The 25,351-nt window shown below is 44.7% G+C and overlaps 2 protein-coding genes and 1 long non-coding RNA gene across 9 annotated transcripts; 1 reads left to right on the forward strand and 2 right to left on the reverse strand.

The window, feature by feature from the left end:
- Positions 1-3,852: 3,852 nt before the first annotated feature.
- LOC123105334 (putative disease resistance protein RGA4) lies at positions 3,853-11,172 on the reverse strand. Of its 3 annotated transcripts, none has more exons than XR_006450807.1 (5): positions 10,909-11,172; positions 6,711-10,782; positions 6,376-6,521; positions 4,297-4,350; positions 3,853-4,215 (listed from the first exon to the last, which is right to left on the reverse strand). XR_006450807.1 is itself a non-coding variant. In XM_044527401.1 (3 exons), the coding sequence occupies exons 1-3, from the start codon at positions 11,155-11,157 to the stop codon at positions 6,415-6,417; spliced, it is 4,428 nt and encodes a 1,475-aa protein (XP_044383336.1). In that variant the 5' UTR covers positions 11,158-11,172; the 3' UTR covers positions 6,254-6,414. The 3 variants fall into 3 exon arrangements, 1 of the variants encoding a protein (XP_044383336.1); XR_006450805.1 differs by having other exon boundaries at positions 6,322-6,521; XM_044527401.1 differs by lacking the exons at positions 3,853-4,215; positions 4,297-4,350 and having other exon boundaries at positions 6,254-6,521.
- A 511-nt stretch (positions 11,173-11,683) lies between these two features.
- LOC123105349 (uncharacterized) lies at positions 11,684-14,276 on the reverse strand. Its single transcript, XR_006450808.1, has 3 exons — positions 14,039-14,276; positions 13,508-13,603; positions 11,684-12,985 (listed from the first exon to the last, which is right to left on the reverse strand). It is a non-coding gene; the product is annotated as an uncharacterized lncRNA (long non-coding RNA).
- A 203-nt stretch (positions 14,277-14,479) lies between these two features.
- On the forward strand, positions 14,480-21,229 carry LOC123105355 (uncharacterized). Of its 5 annotated transcripts, XR_006450813.1 has the most exons (5): positions 14,480-14,653; positions 14,745-14,890; positions 17,702-20,603; positions 20,691-20,762; positions 20,972-21,229. XR_006450813.1 is itself a non-coding variant. In XM_044527423.1 (3 exons), exon 3 carries the CDS (start codon positions 19,372-19,374, stop codon positions 20,296-20,298), a length of 927 nt encoding a protein of 308 aa, XP_044383358.1. In that variant the 5' UTR covers positions 14,480-14,653; positions 14,745-14,890; positions 17,702-19,371; the 3' UTR covers positions 20,299-20,948. The 5 variants fall into 5 exon arrangements, 1 of the variants encoding a protein (XP_044383358.1); XR_006450816.1 differs by having other exon boundaries at positions 14,745-16,354; positions 17,702-20,762; XR_006450810.1 differs by having other exon boundaries at positions 17,702-20,762.
- The last annotated feature ends 4,122 nt before the right edge of the window (positions 21,230-25,351 follow it).

Below are 25,351 nucleotides of genomic sequence, written 5' to 3' on the forward strand. Positions count from 1 at the left end.
TTGGCCGACAACAAGACGTCCTTGGCGAAATTGGCGCCCTGCATCGCATACTTGTGAATGCTCGACAAGGTTGACGCCTGGACTGCTGCGTGCTTCTGCTTGCAGCCGGTGGACAGCGCGGCGTGCACCAGCGCAGAGGCAGCGCTGCACAAGTGCATAACCGATCTTTCCGCCCGTGACTCGGAGGAACCGCTGCACAAGTGCATAACCCATCTTTCCGCCCACAACTCGGAGGAACAAAGGAACTCCAGCTGATTCATCCACGTGTCTGGCTAGTTTCAATATAGATACTATCTTAGGTAGATTATAGTTTCGAGTTTTTATGATGTACTACGTACTAACTAATTTCAGATTCGTGTTATTTGTTTCGATACAGCTGTCTTGCACTCTTGTAAGCAGTTTCCAGTTACTAAACCATACGATAATTGTTCGGGACTTTTTATATGCAATTTTCAATAATGTATTAGTAGGAATTTCTTCCAACGGTGTACTTTTTAAACAGTGGTTGAGTAGAGTTAGCACTTAAATTAATATTTGCTTCGCCTAAAAATGTCTACAGGAATTCACAAGACTTTTAGGTGAATTGAGAAAACCCCTCCGCCCCCGCGTCGCTGTCTTCGGGATGACTTGGGCAGCTCGACCCTGGCGCCGCAACCTACGCCCCCAATCTCGAATCTCCCCATTGTTGCCACCCGAGGGATCACGGTGCACCGCACGTTAGGTGAGGAAGCTTACAGTGAGGAACTACAGCGACAGGTGCTCGTCGATGCTAGCCGTCCTCCACGGCCGCAGGGTAGGTGAGATGGTGTTGGGTGGCACCTGTGTCGCGGGTCTTCTTGGTGGAGGCTGAACCAGATCTATTGCCATCCATCATCTTCTATCTTGGTAGCCTCCGCCGATCTTGCCTCTGGTGGCCCTCGGTGGCCAAAGTTGGTGGTTTATGCACCAGAGAAATCTGAGGCCAGCTGCACGGAAGTTGGGCCGCCGTCTCATCGTGATGGAGAGCGCAACAACACCGTCGGCCATCGCCATGGAGGATAGCCAGAGATCCGTGGCCGGCATCGTGATGTCGTCGGAAAAACTATCGGCCTGCCTTGAGAGAGCTGCCAGGTACTTCTGCGCGCTCCACAAGGTCGACACTTGGGCTGTTGCGTGCTTGGGGCCCCAGCCAGACGCCGCGGTGTGCACCAGCGCGAAGGAGCCGCTGCTCAAGTACATAACCGATCCATCCATCTGCGACTTGGAGGAACAGCAGACGCAGAGGAAGTCCAGCTGATTGATTCATCTAGGCCGCTAGGCGTATTATTATCAAATTACTTAATTAGAGCGCCTTGTCTAGTTTTAGTGTGGATACTATCTTAGGTACATTAGTTTCGATTTTTATGATGTACTTACTCGAAATAGCTAGGCTTTCATCATGTTTTATAGATAAAGCAAAGATCCATACAACCAACATTTAGATAAGCCATAAAGGCAACGACTGGGGCACAACCATAATAACGCCCAAAGAGAAACATAAGAGAAAATAAAAAGAAGGGCACTTAGTGGCGGTCGACGGGCAAAGCTAAGATGAAGAAAGACGACGTGCCGAATCCACGAGCGCATCCAGCATGGTGTCTAGAAAATCGCGATCATGCTGCCTATAAGCGGGTGCCATTGCTGCAGTAAAGCAAGGAATTTGAACAAAGATTGAGACGCCTGCTTCAGGAACAACTTCTCAATGACCATTTTATTTCTTGTCGTCCATAAAGTCCATGGTATGGCCACAAAGATCAGGCAAAATATGCGGCGGTGTCGTCTTGGCATGGTAGCCTTGGCGTGGAGGAAGTCCACGAGATCAAGGGCCTCCCAGTCGAGCCCTGGTGCCTCGCGGATGAACTGCCAATGGACCCGAACTGCCGTGCACGAGAATATGATATGGGTCACAGTCTCAGGACCCTGCATAAAGGGCGAACTCCATCACCCGGACCCTGCCGCTGGAGCACCTCAGTCCCCGACAGGAGGCGATTTCTAAGAAGCTGGCAAACGCTTTATCTTCAGGGGCATGGGGGCCTTCCACAAGTTAGCTAGCCAACGGATAACGGGAAGGCGGCCTAGGGCCTTGTATGCAGATTTGATGGAAAACTCACCCAAAGGAGAGAGCAGCCACGATACAGTGTCTGAATAGTCTGTCAACACTGGCGGCAAAGCTGCCAATAGTCTAGTCCATTCCGCATGCTCTGCCTGCCAGAACATCCGGCTAAACCGGATATCCCACTGTCTCAATCGTGACACCGCAGAAACTAGGATAGCAGGGTCCGTGCATATAGAGAAATGGGTAGGGAAGCCCACCCTGAGGGTCTCGGTACCCATCCATGGGTCTAATCAAAATTGGGTCCCGTCCCTATTACCTATAGTGAAGGAAATCCCAAGGCAGATATCCTCCTTAATCTTTTGGATAGATCACCAAAACAGGGAACCTCCGGCCGGGAGCACGCCAGGAGGGGTTCACCTCTTAGATATTTTGCTTGAATCAGCCGTAGCCACAGCGCTCCCTTGGCGCGCATGATCCGCCATACTCATCGCAGCATAAGTGCAGCATTCATGCGACGGGACACAATAATGCCCAGCCCACCTTGGTCCTTGGTACAGATATCTGCCCAGTTGCCCATGTGACACTACGTACAGGAGCATTCATTCATGGGTCGGCCCACTACAGAGGGTTCAACACAGAAAATACTGTGTGTAGTTTCTAATAATGTTTTTATATACTAATGGGTTTCTCTTGTTTTCTAGTTGGTTTGTTAATATTTACACAGAAATATGTGGGCATTTAAAAAAATGTGAGTTTGTTTGGGTTTCTCACCTTAATTAGATCGTTCGTTGACGTCCATGGCTGGGGAATCCTTGTCGTGTAGGCGATTTAGTGACATTCTAACTTCTCCATTCCCTTGTTTAGTCTTTTATTTTTATTTTCTAGGGGATTTGACCTACGTGAGATCATGTGGTGTTTGTCATTCATTTCCTAGCAGTTGGTATAGTGATGTGGTAGATCATGTGGTTCTTATGTTAGATCTAATTGTTTGGTAGTAATTTGTGTGTGCAGGTTTGGTTGAGTACTGCGATATTGTTACCGACAAATTTCTTCCTTCTTAGGGTACGGTAATTTGGCTCACCATTTTCATATGATTTGTGCCCTCTGATTCATGTATGTTTTGTCACTGTTCTCATGTTAGTGTTGTTACCTTGTGGAAGATATTGCTCACACTTTATCTCCAGAGTGAAAACACATGATATGTCGTGGGCGTTGCTGTTGGAGTTCCTCCTCTTCACTATACCGTGGCTTGTTGGTTTGTGGGGTGTTGTCGGGGATGTCCGTGTGGACGGCATGTTTCCCGATGTTTGGCGGGGTTGTTGTGGTGGCTTTGAGCGAAAGCTTAAGTCTTCGACGGGGGTCGACGCCGGTAACGGCGACACCCATGGCCGTCGTTATCCTTCTTGAAGGCGTCTCCAACCCATTCATCTCCGGTTTGTGGCCATGATGGTGGTGGAGCTTCGAGTTGGCTGGTGTCGGCATTGTTGTTTTCTTTTTCTCTTTTTTTTAGTTGTCGGATTTTTTCATGTTTGTCCCTTAATCAATTGTGTCATATTGTGGTTTCTGGCATAGTTTCCCTTATAAACCAGACCCGTCTATTACTTTTCCCTTCTTAATGAAATCCGCAGAGCTCCTGCCTTGCAAGTCAAAAAAGAGTAAATCAAGACTAATGCGTGAAATGGGAATCGACTAAGCTGAGCTTAGTCTTCAACTCCATTTTTTAGATCAGCATGTCATAGCTAAGACACCCAGACAAGAATAATTGAGAAGTGGAGACATGTACAGGGAAAATAGTAATAGTGGATGACTTTTTCTGTAGAAAAATCGAACCGCTAGTGAAGCGGAAGAAAATTCCCGTGAAGGTTATGAAGCAAGTCGCCGGACTGAACAAGTTAATGGAGTATGATGTGTTGCATGAGCATGACTGTTTTGAAACGGACCAACAGTAAACGGGGTGTGATGACATCTTATGAACAACTTTGATTTGATTGGATGCTTTTCCTTATCAATGATTTCTGTTATACCTAACCCAGCTAATTCCTTGTCAATGAAAGACGATTCACACTGGATTTAGTTGCAGTACATTGGGAGCATCATATCCCAGGCTTTGCCACCCAACTAATGCTGTCGAGTTGAGAGTCCTGCAATATATTGTGCAACCTTTAGATATGATGGCAAAACACAAAACTGTATGTAGGCAGTGGGAAAGGACAATTGGCAACCTCTTGAACAATCCTCTATGGAGATCAAACGATCAACGGGATGTCCGGCCGGGTCTGAAATTCAAAAAAGCTTTTCAAAGTGAGTATCTAAGATGACAGTAGTTGGAACCATCCACAATACTCTAATTTTCCAGCGCAATTCAATACAGATTTACAGTAAGTAAATGTTACCATGATATTTTTGTTTTCCTCCAATGTTTCAGACAATTTGAAGGAGAGATAGATAAATTAGTATGCATATCACACTCACTTAATTTGACATACTGGGGCAGAGGGTATATATAGGACCCCATGCAGAATCATGGGATAGGTGTGAGCAAGTCATCCAGGAAACATTTATCACGTTATTTGTATTGCACCACGTGAGTACACTAGAGAATCATGTGACCATTTGACTTGCATGTTTAGTAACCGATCTCTTTCCAGGGAAATAGGAGCTATGAGTAGAGCGAATAGACATTTTGTGTTTGGTTGAAGCAGAACACGACAAATGTTCATGAGATATATACCTGTTGCATAATATCGAGAGTACTATCTAGTATCTACAACGGCGATCACAATACAGTAGTAACTCGGAATAGCTCGAAATGCATTGGTATATAATAATCTGCGCTAAAACAGGCCTTAATGAAAAATGACACTAAGTCAAAATTCAGCCAAAGTATGAGAGGCAGAACACGTTTTACTGAACACAAATGCAGAAGCTTCAATGCAGAATACCATGTGCAATGTTAAGCCAATGCACAACCATGGGCATGCTGAAATAGCACTATATGCGTACATGACACAAAAGGTAATATCAGTTGGCAGATGCTCTAATCTGTATACTTCGTTTCCTTATATTTTCCCTTCGCGATGCAACTATGAAGCAGATTATTTGCTCCTGTACTAATTGTCATTAGTTCACGCGACCTTAAAAACAAAAGTTGGGTGTATATAGTATCGTTAGTTCATGATCAGATCGGAACATACGACCAGAATATAAGTTGGGTGTAGTTCAGTTCAGTACGTATCCCTCTAGCCACCAGAGTGAAGTTCTTCAGCAGGCTCCAAACTATAGAATACAGGCAGTTTCTTCCCCTAGCTTAGGGAAAATCGTCATCATAGGAAATGTGGTGCATGTTATTCAGATATCTATGTAAAGTGAAGGCTAAACTGCTGACCCCGACGATTATCTCTCTGTAGCAAACAAAATCCAGACCAGATAGTCTCAGCCTGGACTGTAACTAAAATTAAACAATGCAGCTCAACTCGACGACAGGCAGTACGCCACCGTACCAACTGTACCGCAGCCGCCCGACAGTTCTCAACCGAGAGCGACTGCACTGCACTTTAGTTCAGCTGTACGATCAATTGCAAGAAATTCCACTAGCACTCTAGCAGAGCAGAGGAGCCATCAGGGAGGCCTATTTATCATCAAAGAAAATCACAGCATCCTTGAGCAGAGCAGGCACCGAATTACAGAGTGCAGATAGTTTCTCAACAAGTTGAGGCTTTAATTCATATTGTGAAAATATGAACAAATTGGAGGTCTTGAAAATATAAACTCACAGTTTCAATAGTTCCTAACCAAGTTGGAAAGCCAACGCCCTGTCAACAAGGTGACGACGCTAGAACTAGATCTAACGTACATAGCTAGCTCACAAGTGTGAGGCACAAATCAGCAAGTTGAGTGGGGAAAAAAATAATCTTCAGAGGAACTGTGATGCAAGTTATTCAGATATCTAGAGCATTGGTGGGCTAAACCGAACATGACAGTAAACTGCTGCCCCTACCCGCTACACCCACCCACCGAAAGGAGCAGCAGCGAACCAAATCCAGCGACGCTCGCCTCAACGCCAAGCATCACAGGCCCTAACAATTCTCCATCGAGGGCGACTGTTGTACAATTCAGTTGTATAAGCAATTGCAAGTCAGTATTCCGCTAGCTAGCAGAGCAGAGCAGAGCAACCATCATGGAGGCCTAAACCCAGGAAATGTTTTAAGGAGATGAACTAATTCACGTTACAAGCACATAGCAATCACCTGGATATCTGAAGAAGATACAGATCAAAGTCCAACCAATCACATAACAATCACCTGGTACACTATTTGAAGCCAACAAAATACATGCCCTGCTTACTCCTGCATGTTTTGCTGGCGTTGCCTGATTCTTTGAGTGGCCTTCCTCTGCTCACGGAATAATCTTGGTATCTCCTTCCATGTCTTCGGTTTAAACGCCATTACTGCACATCACAAATGAGGTCAGGGAACAAGCATGTACAAACTAATGTAACATGTAATTTTCTACTTCGTGAATTTAAAACAATGGAGAAAAAACTTTAAACAAACATGTTAAACGTGCTACATGCGATGGGATGGATGACTACTTTGGTTGGTCATATATGGCATAGACAGAGAAATGTGCATCATACCTTCATAACGGGCATCTAGCCATCTGTAGTCGAGGCTGTCCAGTCGTTGCTGCAGGCATCTAGGGAGGTTCTTTATAGCTGGACAGCCATGTATTGAAAGCTCTTTGAGAGACCCGTATGTTTGCGGCTCATTCGGCAGGGATGCCAGGGTAATACAGTGAGAAAGTGAAAAGGTTTCCAACGATGGGGGGTGCTCTGCTGACAGCGACTCCAGCGACGTCAACCGACTATTGTCCATAATGTAAAGCATCTCAAGGGATGTGGGCAGACGGAGGATCCCCCCCAACATGCTATCACAGGACCATATATTCAGATATTTGAGATGAGGAGGAAGTGAATGCTCTCCTGCTGCTGCTACTGTTGATAGCTCTGGAGAATTTATGGAAGTAGTGACTTGTGGTTTCTGGAGCCCATCCAAGCGACATGATAGGACTTGAATACTACTACAACAACCAATATATATGGTCTCTAAGGACGGAGGAAGATTTAGAACAGATGGTAAACTTCCACAACTAAATAACCACAGATATTCTAGGCATGGACAAAACTGATTCATGGGTGAGGATGACAACTCTGATACAGCAGTGGGCACAATTGCCTCACTGCAAGAAGATCCTTGGACTAACTCTGACATGCCTTGCTGCTTGCCACAGATGAATTCAAGCTTAGGGCACGACTGAATTTGTATCCTCTTAAGAGATGTTGGGACGTTGAACATCTCTACCAAACTTTCACACTCTTTTAACTCAAGAGACTCCAAAGCTGGCAGGTGCTGACTCCTTTCAGATGCTGACGATTCAAGAGGAGCTTGTGAGTATCCAGTTAGATTTTTGCAGCTTCTAATCGTTAATCTCCTCAAGGTTACCAAGCTTTGAAACACTTTCTCTGGCCAGTGGGCGAGTGCATCACATTTATCAATTTCTAACTCTTCAAGGTGTTCAAAATAGTCACACGGCTCTGGTGCACCTGTTCCAAAGAATGAGTTGCAGCACCTTAACTGCATAACTGTAAGAGGGGATTTCTGGTTCCATTTGTTCTTGTTGTCCAATGGTACAATCAGAGTGCACTCAGCCTCTGGCGTTGTTTCTATGTATTCTAGCTTCATTATCAGTTTGGTCAGTAAAGGTAAATACCTGTCTACACAATGGAATATCTCTTGGTTGACATCCTCAACTTCTAATACACTGAGATTTGGTGCTTCAGGTAAATCTACTAGCTTAGGGCATTTCTGAGCTGATAGTTTCTCAAGACGAGGAAACAATATCGGTTCTCCTACAACAACAGCATCCCATCTCTGAAAACTCTCCAAGCATTTCAATTCGAGTACCTTTAGAGAAGGAAATGCTGATCGTACCAATCTATAACCTCCACTACATGATTCTTCAACCAACGGTGCTTCACGTAATGCTACCACCTTTCCACAATACCTAATAAACAAGTTCTTAAGCAGAGAGGACGGAGTGCATACCCATATATTACCTCCACGACATTGTTCTTCAAGCAATGGTGCTTCAGGTAATGCTATCAACTTTCCACAATGCCGAATAAATAACTTCTCAAGCAGAGGAAATATTGTCCGTTCTTCTTGCCTCTCATTTATTTCCCACCATCTCTCAAAATCCAACAGATGCTCTAGCGTAAGCACCTTCAGATTTGGAAAAGTGAAGGATGTGCCACATCTGAACAAAAATTGCAATCTTTCACAATGAGAAAGATGGATCTCAACCATGTTTTGCAACATACCCATGCACTCTCCACCATAGGAATATATTCTGAGAATTAGCAGTCCATCATGAGGCTCAAAATTGTCAAGCACCTTGCTATCACAAACAAAACTCCATCTTAATGTCAATTCTCTAAGATCCTTCTTTTTTCCGAGATTTGCCACTTCTGCTTCATCTTTTTCAACGTTCTCTAACTGACGTAGTTCTAGATGACCACCAAGATTTAAACCCTGCAGCTGTGCAACATCACTACAATCGGGGCTCGTAACTGCTGCTACGAAACATGTAAGTGTCCGCAGGTCAGTGAGTTCTCCGAGTTCTGGAGGCATGCTCTTCAACTCCCGACATCCATGAGTGTAGAGATGACGGAGGGAAGTCATATACTTCATTTGCCTCGGAAGTCGATCAAGATTACCACAGTTGGAAAGGTCCAATGTTTGCAAGTTATACAGAATACTAATATCTTCGGGAAGTGCTTTCATATTACTGTATGAGAGATCAAGGTACCTCAGGTGATGCAGATACTTTGGTTTCAATGGAAATGACTCTGTATATATACAGAGCTTCAAGGCATGCAACGAGCGGTATTTTGATAGGTGATGCAAAGAGCTGTGGACAAAACCATCACATAGCAGTGTTTGGATAGCAGGGGATCTTTTCTCCATAAAATCATTCAAAATACCTACTGTTTCTTGACATGACAGGAACAAATGCCGAGCAGTATCTGGAAGCCACTCAATTTTACTAGGTTTCTTAGTTGCAACAACACAATCCTTTTCCATAACAGACATTGCAATATCATGCATAAGATCATGGATTTTACATGTCATTCTGGAATAATATGTAGGTACAAAATCAAACGACATAACATCTTTACTTTCCTCTATGTCCAGAAAGAATGACCTTGAGGCAAGCTCATCAAAAATATGTTTTCCAGTGGTTTCAAGACTAGCTTCCTTCTGCTCTGGGATAAAGCCATTTGCGATCCATAGTTGGATCAGCATCTCCACATCAATCTTGTAATCTTTTGGAAATACAGCACAAAAAGCAAAGCACTGCTTCATGTGTGATGGCAAGTCATTGTAGCTAAGCTTCAGTATTGGCAAAATTCCAGTTTCATCAGTGCAAATGCTACTTCTGGATAATACATCCTTCCATTCATTCACACTGGTCTTGGTACTAAGTACAGAGCCCAGTGCCGTTGCAGCTAATGGAGAGCCAGAACATCTCTTCACAATCTCATCAACCATCTTGACTAGTTCAGCTGGCTTTTCTTTCTCTGAACCGAATGCTCTAGCCTCAATAATTTCCTTTATGAAGCAATCCTCCAAAACGTTGAGATTGTAGGCTACTGCACCCATAATTTCAGCAACTCGTTTATCGCGAGTTGTTGTCAGCACCGCACTACCCATGCCACCATGCTGAAGACAGACCTTCAACATTTCCCACTTACGGAACTCTTTGTTGTTCCAGATATCATCCAATACAAGGAGATACCTCTGCCCACTGACCAATATTTGAAGTCTATCCAGTGGTGGTTTCTCTGTATCATGATTCTTCTTGGGAGATGCCTCAACTATACTCCTAGCTAGGGAGTTCACATCAAATGTATCAGATACACATACCCAGAGCAGCAACTGGAAATGCTTCTGAACTTCAGGTTCATTGTATATGAGCTGTGCTAGTGTGGTCTTGCCAAGGCCCCCCATTCCAACGATGGGAACAACTGTGAGATCTGAACTGCTAGCTTTACCAAGTAGTATATCAACAACATATTTCTTATCTCCATGTCTGGATCTGCTAAGAATTTCTCGTGGGTCGATGATGACATAATCTGTCTGCCTCCACTTCTTAAAAACCGGTGGCTGTGGTCGGTACTTGAACCTAAAGGCGTGCATCTCTGTGATGAGGACCTCAACGGCCTGCAAAATCTGGCAAAGCTTGGTACCCATTCTGTGACGGAAGACAATACGGTTGTGAGTGCGCAAGAGTTTAACTACATCCAAGCCAAGCTTGATGTAGTGCCCGTTCTTCTTGGCTTCACGACGGAGCGCTTCGTACTTGAATTCGTCGAAGACTTCATTTGCTTGATAAGCCACTGTCTTGAGCTCCTGGAGCCAAGCTTTCACCCCTTCCCTGTGGGCTGTCGCTTGCTCCTCGGCGTCGGCAATGACGTCGAGAATGGCTGCAAGTTTGCGTTTGAGAATCTTGTGCTGCTCCTCCATTCCATCCATTACCTTGTACTTGTCCAGGAGGTAGTTGGACGACTTGTTCATCAGCATGGACACCAGTGGCCGGATCGCCATGGTGGCCAGCACCTCCGCCATTGGAAGGTTCAGAAGAAACTCCTGCAGCACACGTGGCACACCACAAGCACACCGCAAGAGAATGGTGTGAGCAAGACGGATGTAGAGCTCGAGACCTGTTCTTGAACTAATAAAAAATCAACAATCCAACCTCGCAACCATAGTTACCTGAAGCCACGGTGACCAGCACGTGGACGCCCGAGCAGCAGCAGCTCCGGCGTTGCAGAGGCAGCAGCAGCCCCAGAGCCTGGCCGGCGAGGCGATTATTCCTATGAAGTTGTGGCAGGACTGCAGGCAGGCGGTTACTCCTCTGGGAAATGCTGGTGAGACCTTGAAGCAGCCAAGATAGATGACTCTTGTGTGGCCTTCCTCTCTCTGTGTCTCAGCCACTTGTAGAGATGCTTCGGAAGCAGTCATTCCAGCCGGTGGCCCTCGGTTCAGTCAAGTCTTTGGCCTTACATGCGGCACTTGCAGCACCACTTGTGCCTGTCCTGCTGCCTACTACACAAGCGTACCACTTGAGACGAGCATGCAATGCAGGACCACATTTAATTCCAACAGCACCACTTGCACGCTGTTCCCTATAATAAAATGATTGCTACTCTGTGATTCAAATATATGGTATTCCAGGGTCTGGAAAGACAAGACTTCTTTGCATGATATAAAAAAAGGTTTTCCATTAAATGTAAAACAGGCTTGAATAATTCAAAAACAGAATTGTACTACCAACTGATATTTCTTTGGAAGGTCTTAGTGTCTTTCTTACCAGTTTGATCTTGCCAGAGGTCATCTCCCTTTTGAAAATTATTATTTTGGATCTTCTCACATTTGTTGTCTTAAACGCAAGGCGTAAAAGATTTAAGGCACACTTGAATATAGATGACTCTTGAGGCACGCCAACAGTAAGGACAAGTGCAGGTGCAAATGGTGATTGAATCGGCTGAAACGAATTTACTAGAAAGAGTCAAAAGAAATTAAGACAAGTCAATTTAGTGAAGTATAGAGAAGGGGAGCCTTGGCGCAGTGGTAAAGCTGCTGCCTTGTGACCATAAGGTCATGGGTTCAAGTCCTGGAAACAGCCTCTTACAGAAATGAGAAATGTAGGGAAAGGCTGCGTACTATAGACCCAAAGTGGTCGGACCCTTCCCTGAACCCTGCGCAAGCAGGAGCTACATGCACCAGGTTGCCCTTTTTTTTTTAATTTAGTGAAGTACAGTAGACCGTGAGCACGTTAATAACATAACATGTTTTAACTTGTCAAAGTTGGTAAGCCCGCTGAAAACTCCCAACAACAGTCTCATTTTCTCGACTTCCTTTCGTGCACTACAACAAAATTTCTTACATCCTCAATAACAGAGCAGTGAGTTCTAATCCACAGTCTGCTAAGAAAAACCATCTTAATAGAACATAACAGAAACCCATCTTAATCTCCATCCTCCCTACCAGCCATCTGTTAAGGACAGAAACAACAGTACATAACGGAACTCCACATGTTGAACCAACAGCACAGAACTTTGGAGAAAAGGTACAAGTTAGAATAAAATATTTAGAAAGGCGTAACATGATAAAATGTATCGTCCTGAGTCACACAGTCGAGTTACTCTTGATTTTAATTTATTAACTACAAAGGTAGGACAATGCTCTATGACCTTGAAAAAAACATGTTTGGAAAAAAATGTGCTAGTACCAGTGCATCAGAAGGGTTTTTTAAGAAGCAATAAACAAAACTCACAAGTTAAATAGTAACAATAAAATATTCATATTCTGTAGGAAATCACACAGTTGAGGGGGGTTACCCACCTCTCTCACTGTCTTCAGTGGCAGCTCTTTAGCCTACCAACATGTTCTGCTGGGCAAACACCCCAAGATCTGAAAGACGGAAGCACGCATGAAGGTGCCTGGATGGCTTCCTTCCTTGCTTTCAAGATCTGATGCAAGAAGATCTAATGCACATCATCGACTATTGTCTGGCCTTCCTCTCTGCGCGTTGCTTCCCCTCCACCACCTCCATAGCGCAGACGAAGAGGGACCACAAGAGAGTGAAACTTAAAGCAGCCAATATAGATGACTCTTGTCTGGCCTTCCTCTCTGCGCGTCTCAGCCACTCGTAGAGATGTTTCTGAAGCAGTCAATTCTGCCGGCGGCCCTTAGTTCAGTCAATTCTTTGGCCTTCCACGCGGCACTTGCAGAACCACTCGTGCTACATAGCTGATAAGCCAGAAGCACCACTTTGTGCCTACTGCTGCTGCCCACACAAGTGTACCAAATGAGACTGAGTATGCATGAAGGACCACATTTAATTCTAACGACACCACTTACACGGTTTTGCCCCGTATTAAAATGATTGCTACTCTGTGATTGGCACATATGGTTTTCCAAGGACCTGGAAGACTATCTTTGCATGATATTTTAAGGTTTTCTATTCGATGGAAAAAACATACTTGAATAATTCAAAGAAAAGATATTCCGCTAAATGTAAAACAGAGTTGGATGATAGCCAATTGATCTTTTTTTTTCCCAAGGTCTTAGTGTCTTAGAAATTGATATTGGCAGAGTTCATCTCCCTTTTTGAAAATTATCTTGGGTGTTCCCACATTTGCCGACTTAAATGTAAGGCCTAAAGGATTTAAGGCACTCCTGAATATGGATGACTCTTGAGGCACTACAGACAACAGCAATAAGGAGAAGTTCTTACTATGACCCTTGTCTTTGTAGCACTGAAGTACAGTAGACAGTAAGCACATTCATAATGTATAACAAGTTTTACCTCATCAAAGCTGGTAAGCTCAGTGAAAATTCCCGATAGCAACTGTCTAAATTTCTCAACTTCCTTTTGGTGCACTGTCTAAACATTCCTTACATCCTGCATAACAGAACGTACATAATTGAGCAGCGAGTTCTATCCACAGTCTGCTACGAAACCATCTGTCAAAAATTGCTAAGCGAACATAATAAAAATCCATCTTCATCTGAATCCTGCCTAGCAACCATCTGTTAAATACAGTAGTGGTGAGGGAATCTTCACATTTTTTTTAGTAATAACCATACAATGGGGCGGGGTGCCCACCCCTCTCACTGTCTTAGTGGCAACTCTGACGGGAGAAGCTCTAATGCATCACCAATTGTCTACCCCTCCGGCCCTCCCCCTCCACCACCTGTATTATATTTGTATAGCACGCGCAAGGGGGAATTCGAGACCACAGAGCAAGAGGGAGGGGTCAGAATCGAGCGAACGGCAGATAATTGCGAGGATGAAGAATCGAATCCGCGGAAGAATACGGACGAACAGGATCCGTACCTCGTCCTGGCGGGAAGGCCTGGCTGGATGCCTCGATGCCGCCCATGGACGGCCTGCTGCGCCCGACGAGGAGTAGAGATTTGGGGGAGAATGGAGGGGAATGATCAATCATCCTCCGCGGTGGCCGTGGCTGTGCTGAGATGTGAGACGGGGCTTGGAGGACGCGGAGGGTGAGGGGGAGGCTGCCGCCGCCGCCATGGACGGACGGCGACGGGGAGCAGCACGAGGCGGTCCGGCCGGCGAGGAAGACGAACAATGGGAGACGCAGATCGGCAAGTTGGGATGGGCTGGGCTTCTAATTTGGCTATCTCAGAAAAAAGGGACTTCAACAAATTCTGGGCTTGGGCCTGTACAACCCTTAGAGCATCTCCAGCGGTTCGGTCCTCCAGGGCGCCGAAAAAGGGAATATCCTATTTGACGCATTCTGCGTCAAAGTGTCGAGGCGCCGCACACCCCCTTGACTCGAATTGGGCCGGCCTTTTTACATCTCTTCGCTGCCCCCTTCCTCGTGCGACTCGCCCGTTCCTCCACAGATAAGCTTTCCTCTCTCGTGCGGCGATCCCCTTTTCCTCCTTCGTGCGACAGATCCTACTCCGGCAAGAGACCGCCGCCCTTGTAAGCAGCCGTCGGGCCTCTCTCCCCCTGATTCGTGCGCGACATCGCATCAGATGTGGCTGACGTAGTCGCCATGGATGTTTACTTGCAGGTGGCCAGCATCTCCATCGTCGGCGTCCGCGTTGTCCAGGGCTCCGTCAAGCTCGGCGTCATCTAGGGTTCCGGCAAGCCCGGCGTCGTCTAGGCTTCCGCCAAGCTCGGCGTCATCTAGGTCCTCGTCAAGCCGGCATCCACAAGGTAACGGCCCCAATTCCCCCGCTATGTTCCTTCCTCTCTGTGTGGTACCGCAAGATCGAGGCTATTTAGTTGTGTTAGTGTCTTTTCCGGTGTTGCTACGGTTTGCAGAATGTGGTCTTGTACATGGCAGTTCTGATTTGGTGAATCTGAGTCTAGACTAGGGGGTTGCCTTCACAGATTGGATTTCAAGGCATGATGCAGCATGATGATGATAGGGGGGTTATGTGTTCATGTGCTTTTGCCTTGGGATTTTGTGTGTTTCTGTTGATGATGCTATGGGGTTTGTGTAGCATGATGGAGAAGTTTTTATCTCCTGTTTTATATGTTCTCTTAGTTTCTGTAATGTGTAGCAGCATCAGGGACTAGTTCAGTTGACTTGTTAGGATGTATTTTCCCGAGAAGCAAGGACCTATCAACATGTTAACCAACTAAAATTACTTAAATTTTTGTGTGCTGGTTCGATCAGTAGTAGTGGTCTGCTCTATTTCGTGTTGTCGGTGCAGCTTCTTCTGTTTTGTTGTTAATTAAGAAAAACCAATTGCTGGACTAGCCACTAGGGGCAAAAGATAGCAATCAACATGCACTTGTGTAGATGTGGCGGATGCTTCCGGATCCAGGGTCCTGGCAAGTTCTCATCATTCTCTTCTCTGAATTTAAGGTTTCAGCACCAACCCAGCAAGTGGATGCACAAACAGTTTTGTCATGTGAACAGGTTCTCTTTGTTGTCTGAGAGTTGTGTGCGATGTGTAGTAGTGGCAGTTTCTATTTGTTCATATGTTTTGTCATGTGAGCACGCATCTATCAACATTTGCAGTTATATTGTATTAAGTAATTTATAAGCAAAGTTTGATCTTGCTTAGGCAAGCATGATAAGTTGGTTGCATAAGTCATTGGAGCATATATCAAATATCTGTATAGATTTAGCTACTTTGTTCCTATTGCTGCTTGTTGTTTAATCTGAAGCTCATATCTCATTTTTGTTAATCTGATGCTTACTATAGTAGCTAGTTTTCTTGTGCCCTTTTTGTTTTGCCTAAGAGTGATGCTATAAGGAAACGACTAGGGAATAGATAATGCGAATAATGCATTCCCAGGAAGAGAGTGCTTGCTGTTTCAAGATCGATGAACTTTTCACATCATTTTTATAGATGATACCTGCTAATTCACTGTTTTGTTTTTTCTCTTGAAGGAAAACCACTCTTCTTTCTTAATTACAATATACCATAAATAATATTTGTTCTCCTCGGTAGCTTAGAAATAAATGGTTCAACAAACATTAGCCATTATTTAGTTCTTGAAATCAGCCAACAAAATTAATAGTAGTTCTGAAATTCTGTACGCCGACTCTCATTTCTGTTCGGTGCTTATCCTTGTGTAGATATGTTGTATAAAAGTCGAGAAAGCATTTTTTCTGATGGACTGGTGTTAGCTCTGGTGATATTTGTTGTAGGTTACAACTAGCAGGTATACTTGGATGCTTTTTTTCATGTAGATATGTGTGCACTGGCGTTATTTGTAGCACTTCAGAACTAGTACCTGTACCTTGACCTTTTTTTACATGATGGATAACCTTTGTGTGCTACTCTTTTCGCATATGTATTGTTTGGGTGCTTATCACATTCACAATTTGTAAACGATGTATTCCACAAACATTATTCAGGGAACACTATCTACGAACATTATTTTAGGGAACATTATTGAAGGAACATTTTTGGAGGAACATTACTTAGGAACATTATTTATTTTGAAGAACAGTTTTTGACTTCACATAATATTTTTAAATTTTGCATAGTTATTTGGGGACATTCATCGGGGAACATTATTTGGGGAACATTACTTTGGGAACATTATTTAGCTAACATTATTAAGGGAACATTTTTCTAAGAAAAATTGTTGGCTCCAGCGAACATTAATTAATTTTGTTTGAAAACAATGTTCTCAGGAAAAGTTACAACCTGCAACTTGTTTAGGCTTTTACCAACATTATTCTTCGTTTTATGGGAACATTTTGCAAGGAATTTCTTTACTCTAGGGAACGTTATTTTATTTATAGAACATTTTAGAGTTTAGAGATAGTTTTTAAATATACCTAGAACATCTTCCATGGAACATTATTTAGGGAACATTTTTCAAGGGACATTTATGAGGGAACATTATGTACGGAACATTATTCGGGGAACATTATTTAGGTAACATTATCAAAGGAACCTTTTGAAAGGAAAAGTTATTGACTCTAGGGAACATTATTTATTTTGAAGAACATTTTCTGACTTCAAAGAATATTTTCAAAATATATGTAGTACATTTTCCAGGGAACATTATTCAAGGAACATTTTCCAAGGGACATTTATGAGGGAACATTATTTTAAAAACATTTTCCCACGAACATTATTCAGGTAACATTATGAAGGGAACATTTTTGCAGCTAACTTGAACAAGTGATATATTTTCGAAGTAACATTGTTTATAAAACTTTTTTCCAGCTAACATTATTGAGGGGAACATTAATTATGCAACCTTTATTCAGGGAACATTTTGCACGGAAAATTTGTTGACTCCACAAAACATTATTTAATTCGAAGAACATTTTACGGATATCATTAAAGAACATTTTGTTTAATTGTCCGTACCAAACAAAATGCATGCACCTGCCCGGAGCAAAGAAAAATAACAAAAAAGAAAGAGGGCAATGAACCATGTCCCCTGTGACCTCATTCATACGGAACATTTTTTTTGTAATAAGTGCTCTTATAGATTATTCATTTTGACAGAGCTTAGACTAACAGTTTGTTCCTTTCTAAAACTATGTAGGTCAAAATGCCTGTATTCAAGGAAAAACAATGGATACTGATTGTTGCTAAATTCAGAGTCAAATTGATTGATATTATTAATCCGTACTACAGTGGTGATACATTTCTACCGACAGTTAGTTCACTAATTTACAACTTCAAGGCTTTGTTCGCTGCCACATACGGAAATACTAATTCTTTTAACATAGGAAATTTTGAGTCAACATTTGTACCAGCTCCCAAGGTCAATTTCAGGCGCCTTTTTTGAATGGAACTCTCCCCTGTACTTATAACCCTGATAAGCAACTTTTGTGCTCTATCTCCACAAATAACAGTTACAAAGAATTTAAAATTCACCAAATGTTCCATCACTATTTTTTTACAGGTATGACTCAGGGATTTTCCTTCTTCAATATTTGAGCAACTTTCTCGAATACGCACGAGTGTGCGTATCATCTTATATAGAAGAAAGAAGGGGGGGAAGAATCCCAGCCACCGTTGATGTTACAAAGATTTAAACGCTACATAACATCACATCAGCACACAGCGCGGCCGATAGTCCACCTGCGCAACAACTAACCCGACTACTCGCTGCTTGCCCACCCTGCTAGAAGCTGAAGCGTGATGTCTACTTCACCTTTCAACAGGCCCGCGTGCTGCCAAGCTCTACCCTTCGCGACGACGCGCCTAACGACCACCTCTAGTGATGGAGAGGCGCCATCGAAGACAACCGCATTCCTGTGTTTCCAAAGCTCCCAAAGGCCGAGAGTAAGAAGCGCCCTCAACTCCTTCGGCTTGTGCACGCCTGATGTTCTTGCAACACACCACTCCTTGAGGGTGTCTTGTGTAGTTGGTGTCCACTGCGGTTTCCCAAGGGCTGAGCACAGGGTTCTCCAGACAGTCCTGGCGAACACACACGTTAGAAGAATGTGGTCTATGGTTTCCTCCTCTTGGTTACAAAATGGGCATGCATCCTGGTGCGGGAGGCCGCGTCGGGCCAGTCGATCCGAAGTCCAGCATCTGTTCCTCATGGCCAGCCAGGTGAAGAAGCGGCACTTGAGAGGTGCCCTAGATCTCCAACAAAAGTCCGCCGCAGGCGCCACCTCCCTGCCAGCAAACTGTGCAGCGTAGGCGGAACGGACCGAGAATTGGCCGTTCGGCTCCCAAGCCCAAACTATGGAGTCAGGGGTGTGTTCCTGGAGCTGTATCCCTTGCAATCTCTGCCAGATCTCGAGGTACTCCATGAGAGTTTCGTAAGCCATGTCAGGGCCGATATCGCGAGTCCAAGACCCTAGCGTGATGGCCTCGTAAACTGTCTGTGTGTCCTTTACTCGCTTCCTTACTCTATCATATATGCCGGGTGCAAACTCCTGAATCCTCGCGCCATGTAGCCAGCGGTCTTCCCAAAAGAGGGCATCTTTGCCATTCCCTACTGTCACCTTGGTGGCTGCTGCAACCACCGCAAGAGAAGCCTTGGGGAGGGCAAACTTGAACTCTGCCCAAGGACGATCCCGGTCCACACGATGCAACCAAGCCCAACGAGCTTGCATTGCAACATTTAGCCACCTAAGGCACGGTATACCCAGGCCTCCTGCCCAGCGTGGTGTGCACACCTCCTCCCAAGCCACAGAGCAGTGCCCTCCATTAGCTTGAGCTTTGCCACACCATAGGAACCCTCTAATTATCTTGTTCATGGCCGCTATCGTCTTGATGGGTAGGTCCAGCGCAATCATCGCGTGCAGAGGGATCGAGCATAGCGCTGAGAGGACCAGAATGAGTCTGCCACTTTTGGGTAGGGTCGCCCCCTTCCAGGTGGGCAGACGAGTTGCCAGCGTCTCCACCAATCCGCTTAGTTGTGCCGCTGAGGGTTTCTTCAGACATAGGGGGAGGCCTAGGTATTTGCATGGGAATGATCCAATACTGCATCCCAGGATACCTTCCACGCGCGCCACCTCATCCTCCGAGCATCGTATGGGCATGGCCGAGGTTTTTTGCATATTTACCCGGAGGCCAGACGCCATGCCATACATTTGCAAGATCCTTGAAGTGGTAGTTAGCTCAAGGTCCACCGGTTTGATGAAAACGATCACATCATCCGCGAAGATGGACAAGCGGTGCTCAAGACCTGTGCGCGCCAGTGGAGTCAGAATGCCGAGCTCGGAGGCCAACTTGAAGAGACGGTGCAGTGGCTCCATGATAAGAATGAAGAGCATCGGCGATAACGGGCCTCCTTGGCGGAGCCCGCAGCAATTGAAGATCGGGGCCCCGGGCACTCCATTTACCATGATGCGGGTGGACGACGTGGAGAGGAGTCCCACTATCCAAGATATCCACCGTGCGCCAAAACCCATGCGTTGCAGAACTTCGAGAAGAAAGGGCCACTGGACCGTGTCGAAAGCCTTTGAGATATCCAATTTCACCATCACGGCCGGTTGCTTTAAGGCGTGGAGACGTCGAGCCGTGCATTGGGCGAGTATGAAATTATCATGGAGGAATCGGCCCTTAACAAAGGCACTTTGGTGTTGGCCCACCAAGTGCGGCAGCTCGTTCGTGAGTCGGCAGGCCAAAACCTTGTCGAAGATTTTTGCCGCGCCATGTACCAGACTGACCGGACGGTAATCCTTCAACTCCTCAGCACCATACTTCTTAGGCAGCAGGGTTACCAGGGCTTTGTTTAGTGCCAACTACAGAGGTCTCGGAATGGAGGGTTTCCCTAATGCAAGTACCACCACAATTACTCCATTGAAAGCACTTTTTTCCCTTCTTTGTGATTCTTCGGTACATAACAGAAATTAAATTGCATTTTATTTTAAAAATTGAAGGACGATCTATAAGCTCAATGTGAGAAATACCATTTTGAGATTGTTACTTGCAAGGACAATGAAATTCAGCTGCCTTTCGTAACTTCTTTCCTGCAGAAACATGTAAATTCTCTAGTTCTTTCCTCCTTACACCATGTTCTTTGTAGTCAATAGTGCAATTAATTTCATGTAATCACATTTCTGTTTCAGCAGGGTTTCCGCATATTCAAGTGAAGCTTTGAAGGCCAATCATTTTTTGTCCTGCTTATGAACTCATCTTAGGTAACTTAATGATCTGCAGATTCTCTCACTAAATAATAGTGCATACTGTAACACTTTTCACCCAAAGAGTCCCATTTGAGGAAGGTTTGGGCCTGTTTTCTTCTTGGAAGGATCATGTATAACCATATTCCATTTTTTTTTCAACCTTTTACTATCCAAAATTTCTTGTACCTATTCCCAACTAACTTATTTCCCTGTTTATTCTGAAGGGTCTCATCACTATTTTTTATTGTCAACTTCAAGGGAAATTGCAGTGCAAGACTTTTTTTGAACTGAAAGGAATTCTTCCATGAGGGAAATGTTTCCTTAATGATACAGTTCTATGTTTTTATCATGGTGCCCAGTGATACTTTCTTGCATTACTTTCAGTTGCAAAGAAGATTCAAAACTGCAGAATTAGTTTGTAAAGAAGCTCTAAGCATAATTACTGTTTTTAAATGTTTCTTCGACCTTTCAGTACTGTTATTTAACAAGCATAGTTACTGTTTTTAAATGTTTCTTTACTTCAGCTATATTCTTTTGTACAATTCACTGTTTTAGAACTAGCAGAATTATTGTTCTTTATACACTCTTCCAATTTACTGTTTTTTAGTTCACACGAAGAAACCACAGATACAGTAGGAATCAATTCTCTGTTTTAGAACCAGCAGAATTACTGTTCTTTATACATGCTTACAATTTGCTGTTTTCTTAGTTCACACCAAAAAAACAGCAGAAACAGTACAAACTTTCTTTAGGTTACACACACGAAAAAAAACAACTGAAATAGACGAAACGATATGAAACAGTGCGAAACAGTCATCCTCCAACGGTAAAAATAGTTCAAACAGTCATCCGTCTGAGAAACAGTTCAACGCGCAGCGCGGCCAGTTAGCCCGCCAACGAAGTGCCTTCTGCGAAGCTACAGCTAGTTGACGCAAAATGCGTCACATAGGACCTCTCCCGAAAAAGAGCGGCCTGGGAGTGAGCCGACGGTAAACTTGGCGCTAGGGGCGGTTGGTCAGCCAGCTGTCGTCCCCAGGTCGCCCCTAAGCGCCGATTTCGGCCCAGTGTTCAGCCTAATTATGTCCAATAACGGCCCGATATCTACGTGAATCGGTCCATATTTGACGCGGTTCGGCATGTTTCGGCGTGAATTTTCGCATACAAATAGAAATCAATTAGTTCGTCACATGGTTTGGCATGATTCGGCGTGTTTCGGCGTATTTCATCACATAAATCGAATAGTTCAATACAAATTATATAGATTAACAAATAAAAACTCAAGTTTCATCACACATCATTCCCGCGTCGCCCCGACCTGGCCCTTGAGCCTCCATAGGTGCTCCATCAAATCGTGTTGTTGTTCTTGATGCATCTATGGGTCTCGGATCTCCTGGCGCATATTGAGGTAGTCAGTCCAGGTTGTCGGTAGCTGGTGATCAACTTGGGCAAGAGGACCCTGCCTGTAATATGGTTCGGTGTCAAACACTGGCTCTTCCTGCTCGGTCTCAATGATCATGTTGTGCAAGATGACACAGCAAGTCATGATCTCCCACATTTGATCTTTCGACCAGGTCTGAGTAGGGAACTGGACAACAGCAAATCAAGATTGGAGCACACCAAATGCCCGCTCGACATACTTCCTGCAAGCCTCCTGAACCTTCGCAAACCAGGCATTCTTGCCTCCTGGCACAGGGTTTGAGATGGTCTTCACAAATGTCGACCATCTCGGATAGATGCCATCAGCTAGATAGTACCCCTTGTTGTACTGCCGCCCATTGACCTCGAAGTTCACCGGAGGAGAATGACCTTCAAGAAGCTTGGCAAAGACTAGGGAGCACTGCAGGACGTTGATGTCATTGTGAGTTCCTGGCATCCCAAACAAAGAGTGCCAAATCCAGAGGTCCTGTGTGGCCACTGCCTCAAGTACCACACTGCAACTGCCTTTGGCGCCTTTGTACAACCCCTGCCAAGCAAATGGACAGCTCTTTCATTTCCAATGCATGCAGTCGATGCTTCTAAGCATCCCAGGAAATTCTCTTGCTGCATGCTATGCTAGGATCCGAGCAGTGTCTTCCGCATTGGGTGTTCGCAAGTACTGCGGTCCAAATAGTGCCACCACTTCCCTGTAGAACTTGTAGAAACACTCAGTGGTGGTGGAGTCGGCCATGCGCCCAGAAGCGTAGCACACGTTTTCTCTCAATTCAAGTTTCCATTCAATAAGTGTCGTCGAGTGAATCATCGGGAGCTCTGTATGCAAGCATCCTCATAGCTGTCGTGCACTTCTGGATTGAGGTAAATCCAAGTGTGCCGGTGCAATCCATCTTGCACTTGAAGTAGCTGTCAAACTCTCAGATGGAATTCACAATCCTGAGGAAAAACTTTTGGCTCATCCGATAACGGCACCGAAATGTTTTCTCACCGTGCAATGGAGCATCGACGGAGTAGTCCGAGTAGAGCATGTAGTAGCCTTCCAGACGATGCCGGTTCTTTGCTTTCACCCGACAAGGCGCCGAGCCACCTCGCCGCGGCTTTTCACTGCTCGCGAGCAGGCCGGCGAGGGCGGCGAGCACCATGAGATGCTCCTGCTCCTGGACGTCGGCTTCCGCTTCCTCCTCCAGCAACGTCGCGAGCGCCTCCTCATCTTCGGAGTCCATCGCCGGGCTGGGCAAATCACCGAACACCTTGCGGGCGAGGTGGGCGCAAACCCGTCGGTGTACAGGCCCCGCGCAGCCGGAACGCCGGAAAAGGTGCCCGGACGGCGGCGGAGAGGCTGCCTCGGCGAAACCCCTTCTTTTTCCCGGCGGGAAATGATCTCCCTAGCTGCGGTGGGCGGTGGACGGCGCTGGGATCGGCAGGGTGGCGCAGGGTGACGGCCGAGCGCGGGGGGTCGGAGGCGAATTTGGACGGGTGGCTTGACTTTTCGCCTGACAATGTGGCCCCAGGAGCGCTTTTCCAGTGCGCCGGGTTCGGCCTGCGATCGCCGGGCGCAAAAATGGGCCGAGCCGGCGAAATTCGGCGTCCTGGGGGCGCGACTGGGGCGATTTTTCGGCGCCGGCGCGAAAAAAACGCCTGGGGAAGGCCTGTTGGGGGCACGGCTGGAGATGCTCTTACCCGCTTATCCTAGCAAAGTTGTCGAACCTCTACGCTCAAGAAAAAAAAAGTTGTCAAACCCCTCAAAAAACAAAAATAGCAAAGTTTTTCCTTCGGATGTGTTTATGTCTTTATTAAGTTGATTGATTACCGAATGTGTTTTACTATGTCATAAAATATATTCGTTTAGACTCATCGTTGAATGAAGTTTCTAAAAAATATAGTCCTGCGGCAATATTACAATTGACGACTGAAGTTCCCATGCTAGACTTATATTTCCATCCAGAGGGAGTAGTCAACTTAGGCCACGAGAGCTATATCTCATTTATTTGAGACCGCGCTTGCCAACAAATGTATATGTTCAGCCTAACAACGGTTGCCTTCGAGTGGATTTCGGAGAGTTGGAACTGGTTTTGCGAAGTTTTCATATGTTTTTTTCTCCATCTTCCTTTACAGGTTTTTACCATTTTACTTTTGTCCTTTTCTGTTTATTTTCTGCTGACCATTTTTCTGCTTTTGTGTTGCATGGAGTCGTTCATGTTGTTGTTTCCCCATTCGTCGTTGGCTCTTCTGTCGATGTTGGAGGATTGGTAAGGGATGGTGGTGGAATTCCCTGCAGTCACTGTCGTGGCGCTAGGAGACGCCAGCATGAAGGTTCCCAGCCGACCTTGGAGAGGGTAGTGGTCCAGCCGCGGCAAAGAGGAAAGAAACCGGAGTATAGATGTGCTGCCTGGGTTTCTGATTCGGGAGCCTCAGCAAAACGAGAACAATTTCTTATTTGATGCTCTTGACATTTGATCCTAACACTTGTTTTCTGCTAGCTAAATCCTCTATGCCGCTTATACAGCAAGTTTGGGCGTATTTCTTTGTAAAAAGTCCTCCCTCCATTCCATAATGTAGTGCGTATCGATCTTTTTAAGTCAAACTTTACAAATTTGGACCAAGTTTGTAGAGAAAACTATTTATAGTCAAACTTTACAAATTTGGACCAAGTTTGTAGAGAAAACTATCTATATCTACAATATTAAATGTATAAAATATGAAACTATCATTTTATGATGAATCTAATGATATGTGTCTGCCATTCTAGCTGTAAATGTTTTTCTCTACAAACTTCGTCAATATTTGTGAGGTTTGACTGTTGAAAAAATCTATATGAACTACAATATGGAATGGAGTAAAATGTTTATCATTTCTCTCTATTTTCTGTGCACTCACGTCTGATATTTCCTTCAAGTGTTTAGACTTTTATTTTATTTTTGTTGCTTTAAATTTATTTACTTCTTTATTATATTTTATTAGTTTTGGAAAATGCATGAATATATTTTTAGAAATACATGTACTTTCCATTTGAAAGTAATGAGCATTTAATTTATATAAAGACATTTGTTCTGTAATATATGAAGATTATTTTTCACACATGAACATTATTTTGATACAATTTTTGAGGAAGGAAATTTATTTTCATACTAATAAATATTGGTTTCCAAACGCCTGAACTTCTCTATATATAT

The sequence above is a fragment of the Triticum aestivum genome, chromosome 1B, assembly GCF_018294505.1.
Source record: "Triticum aestivum cultivar Chinese Spring chromosome 1B, IWGSC CS RefSeq v2.1, whole genome shotgun sequence".
Taxonomy (NCBI): domain Eukaryota; kingdom Viridiplantae; phylum Streptophyta; class Magnoliopsida; order Poales; family Poaceae; genus Triticum; species Triticum aestivum.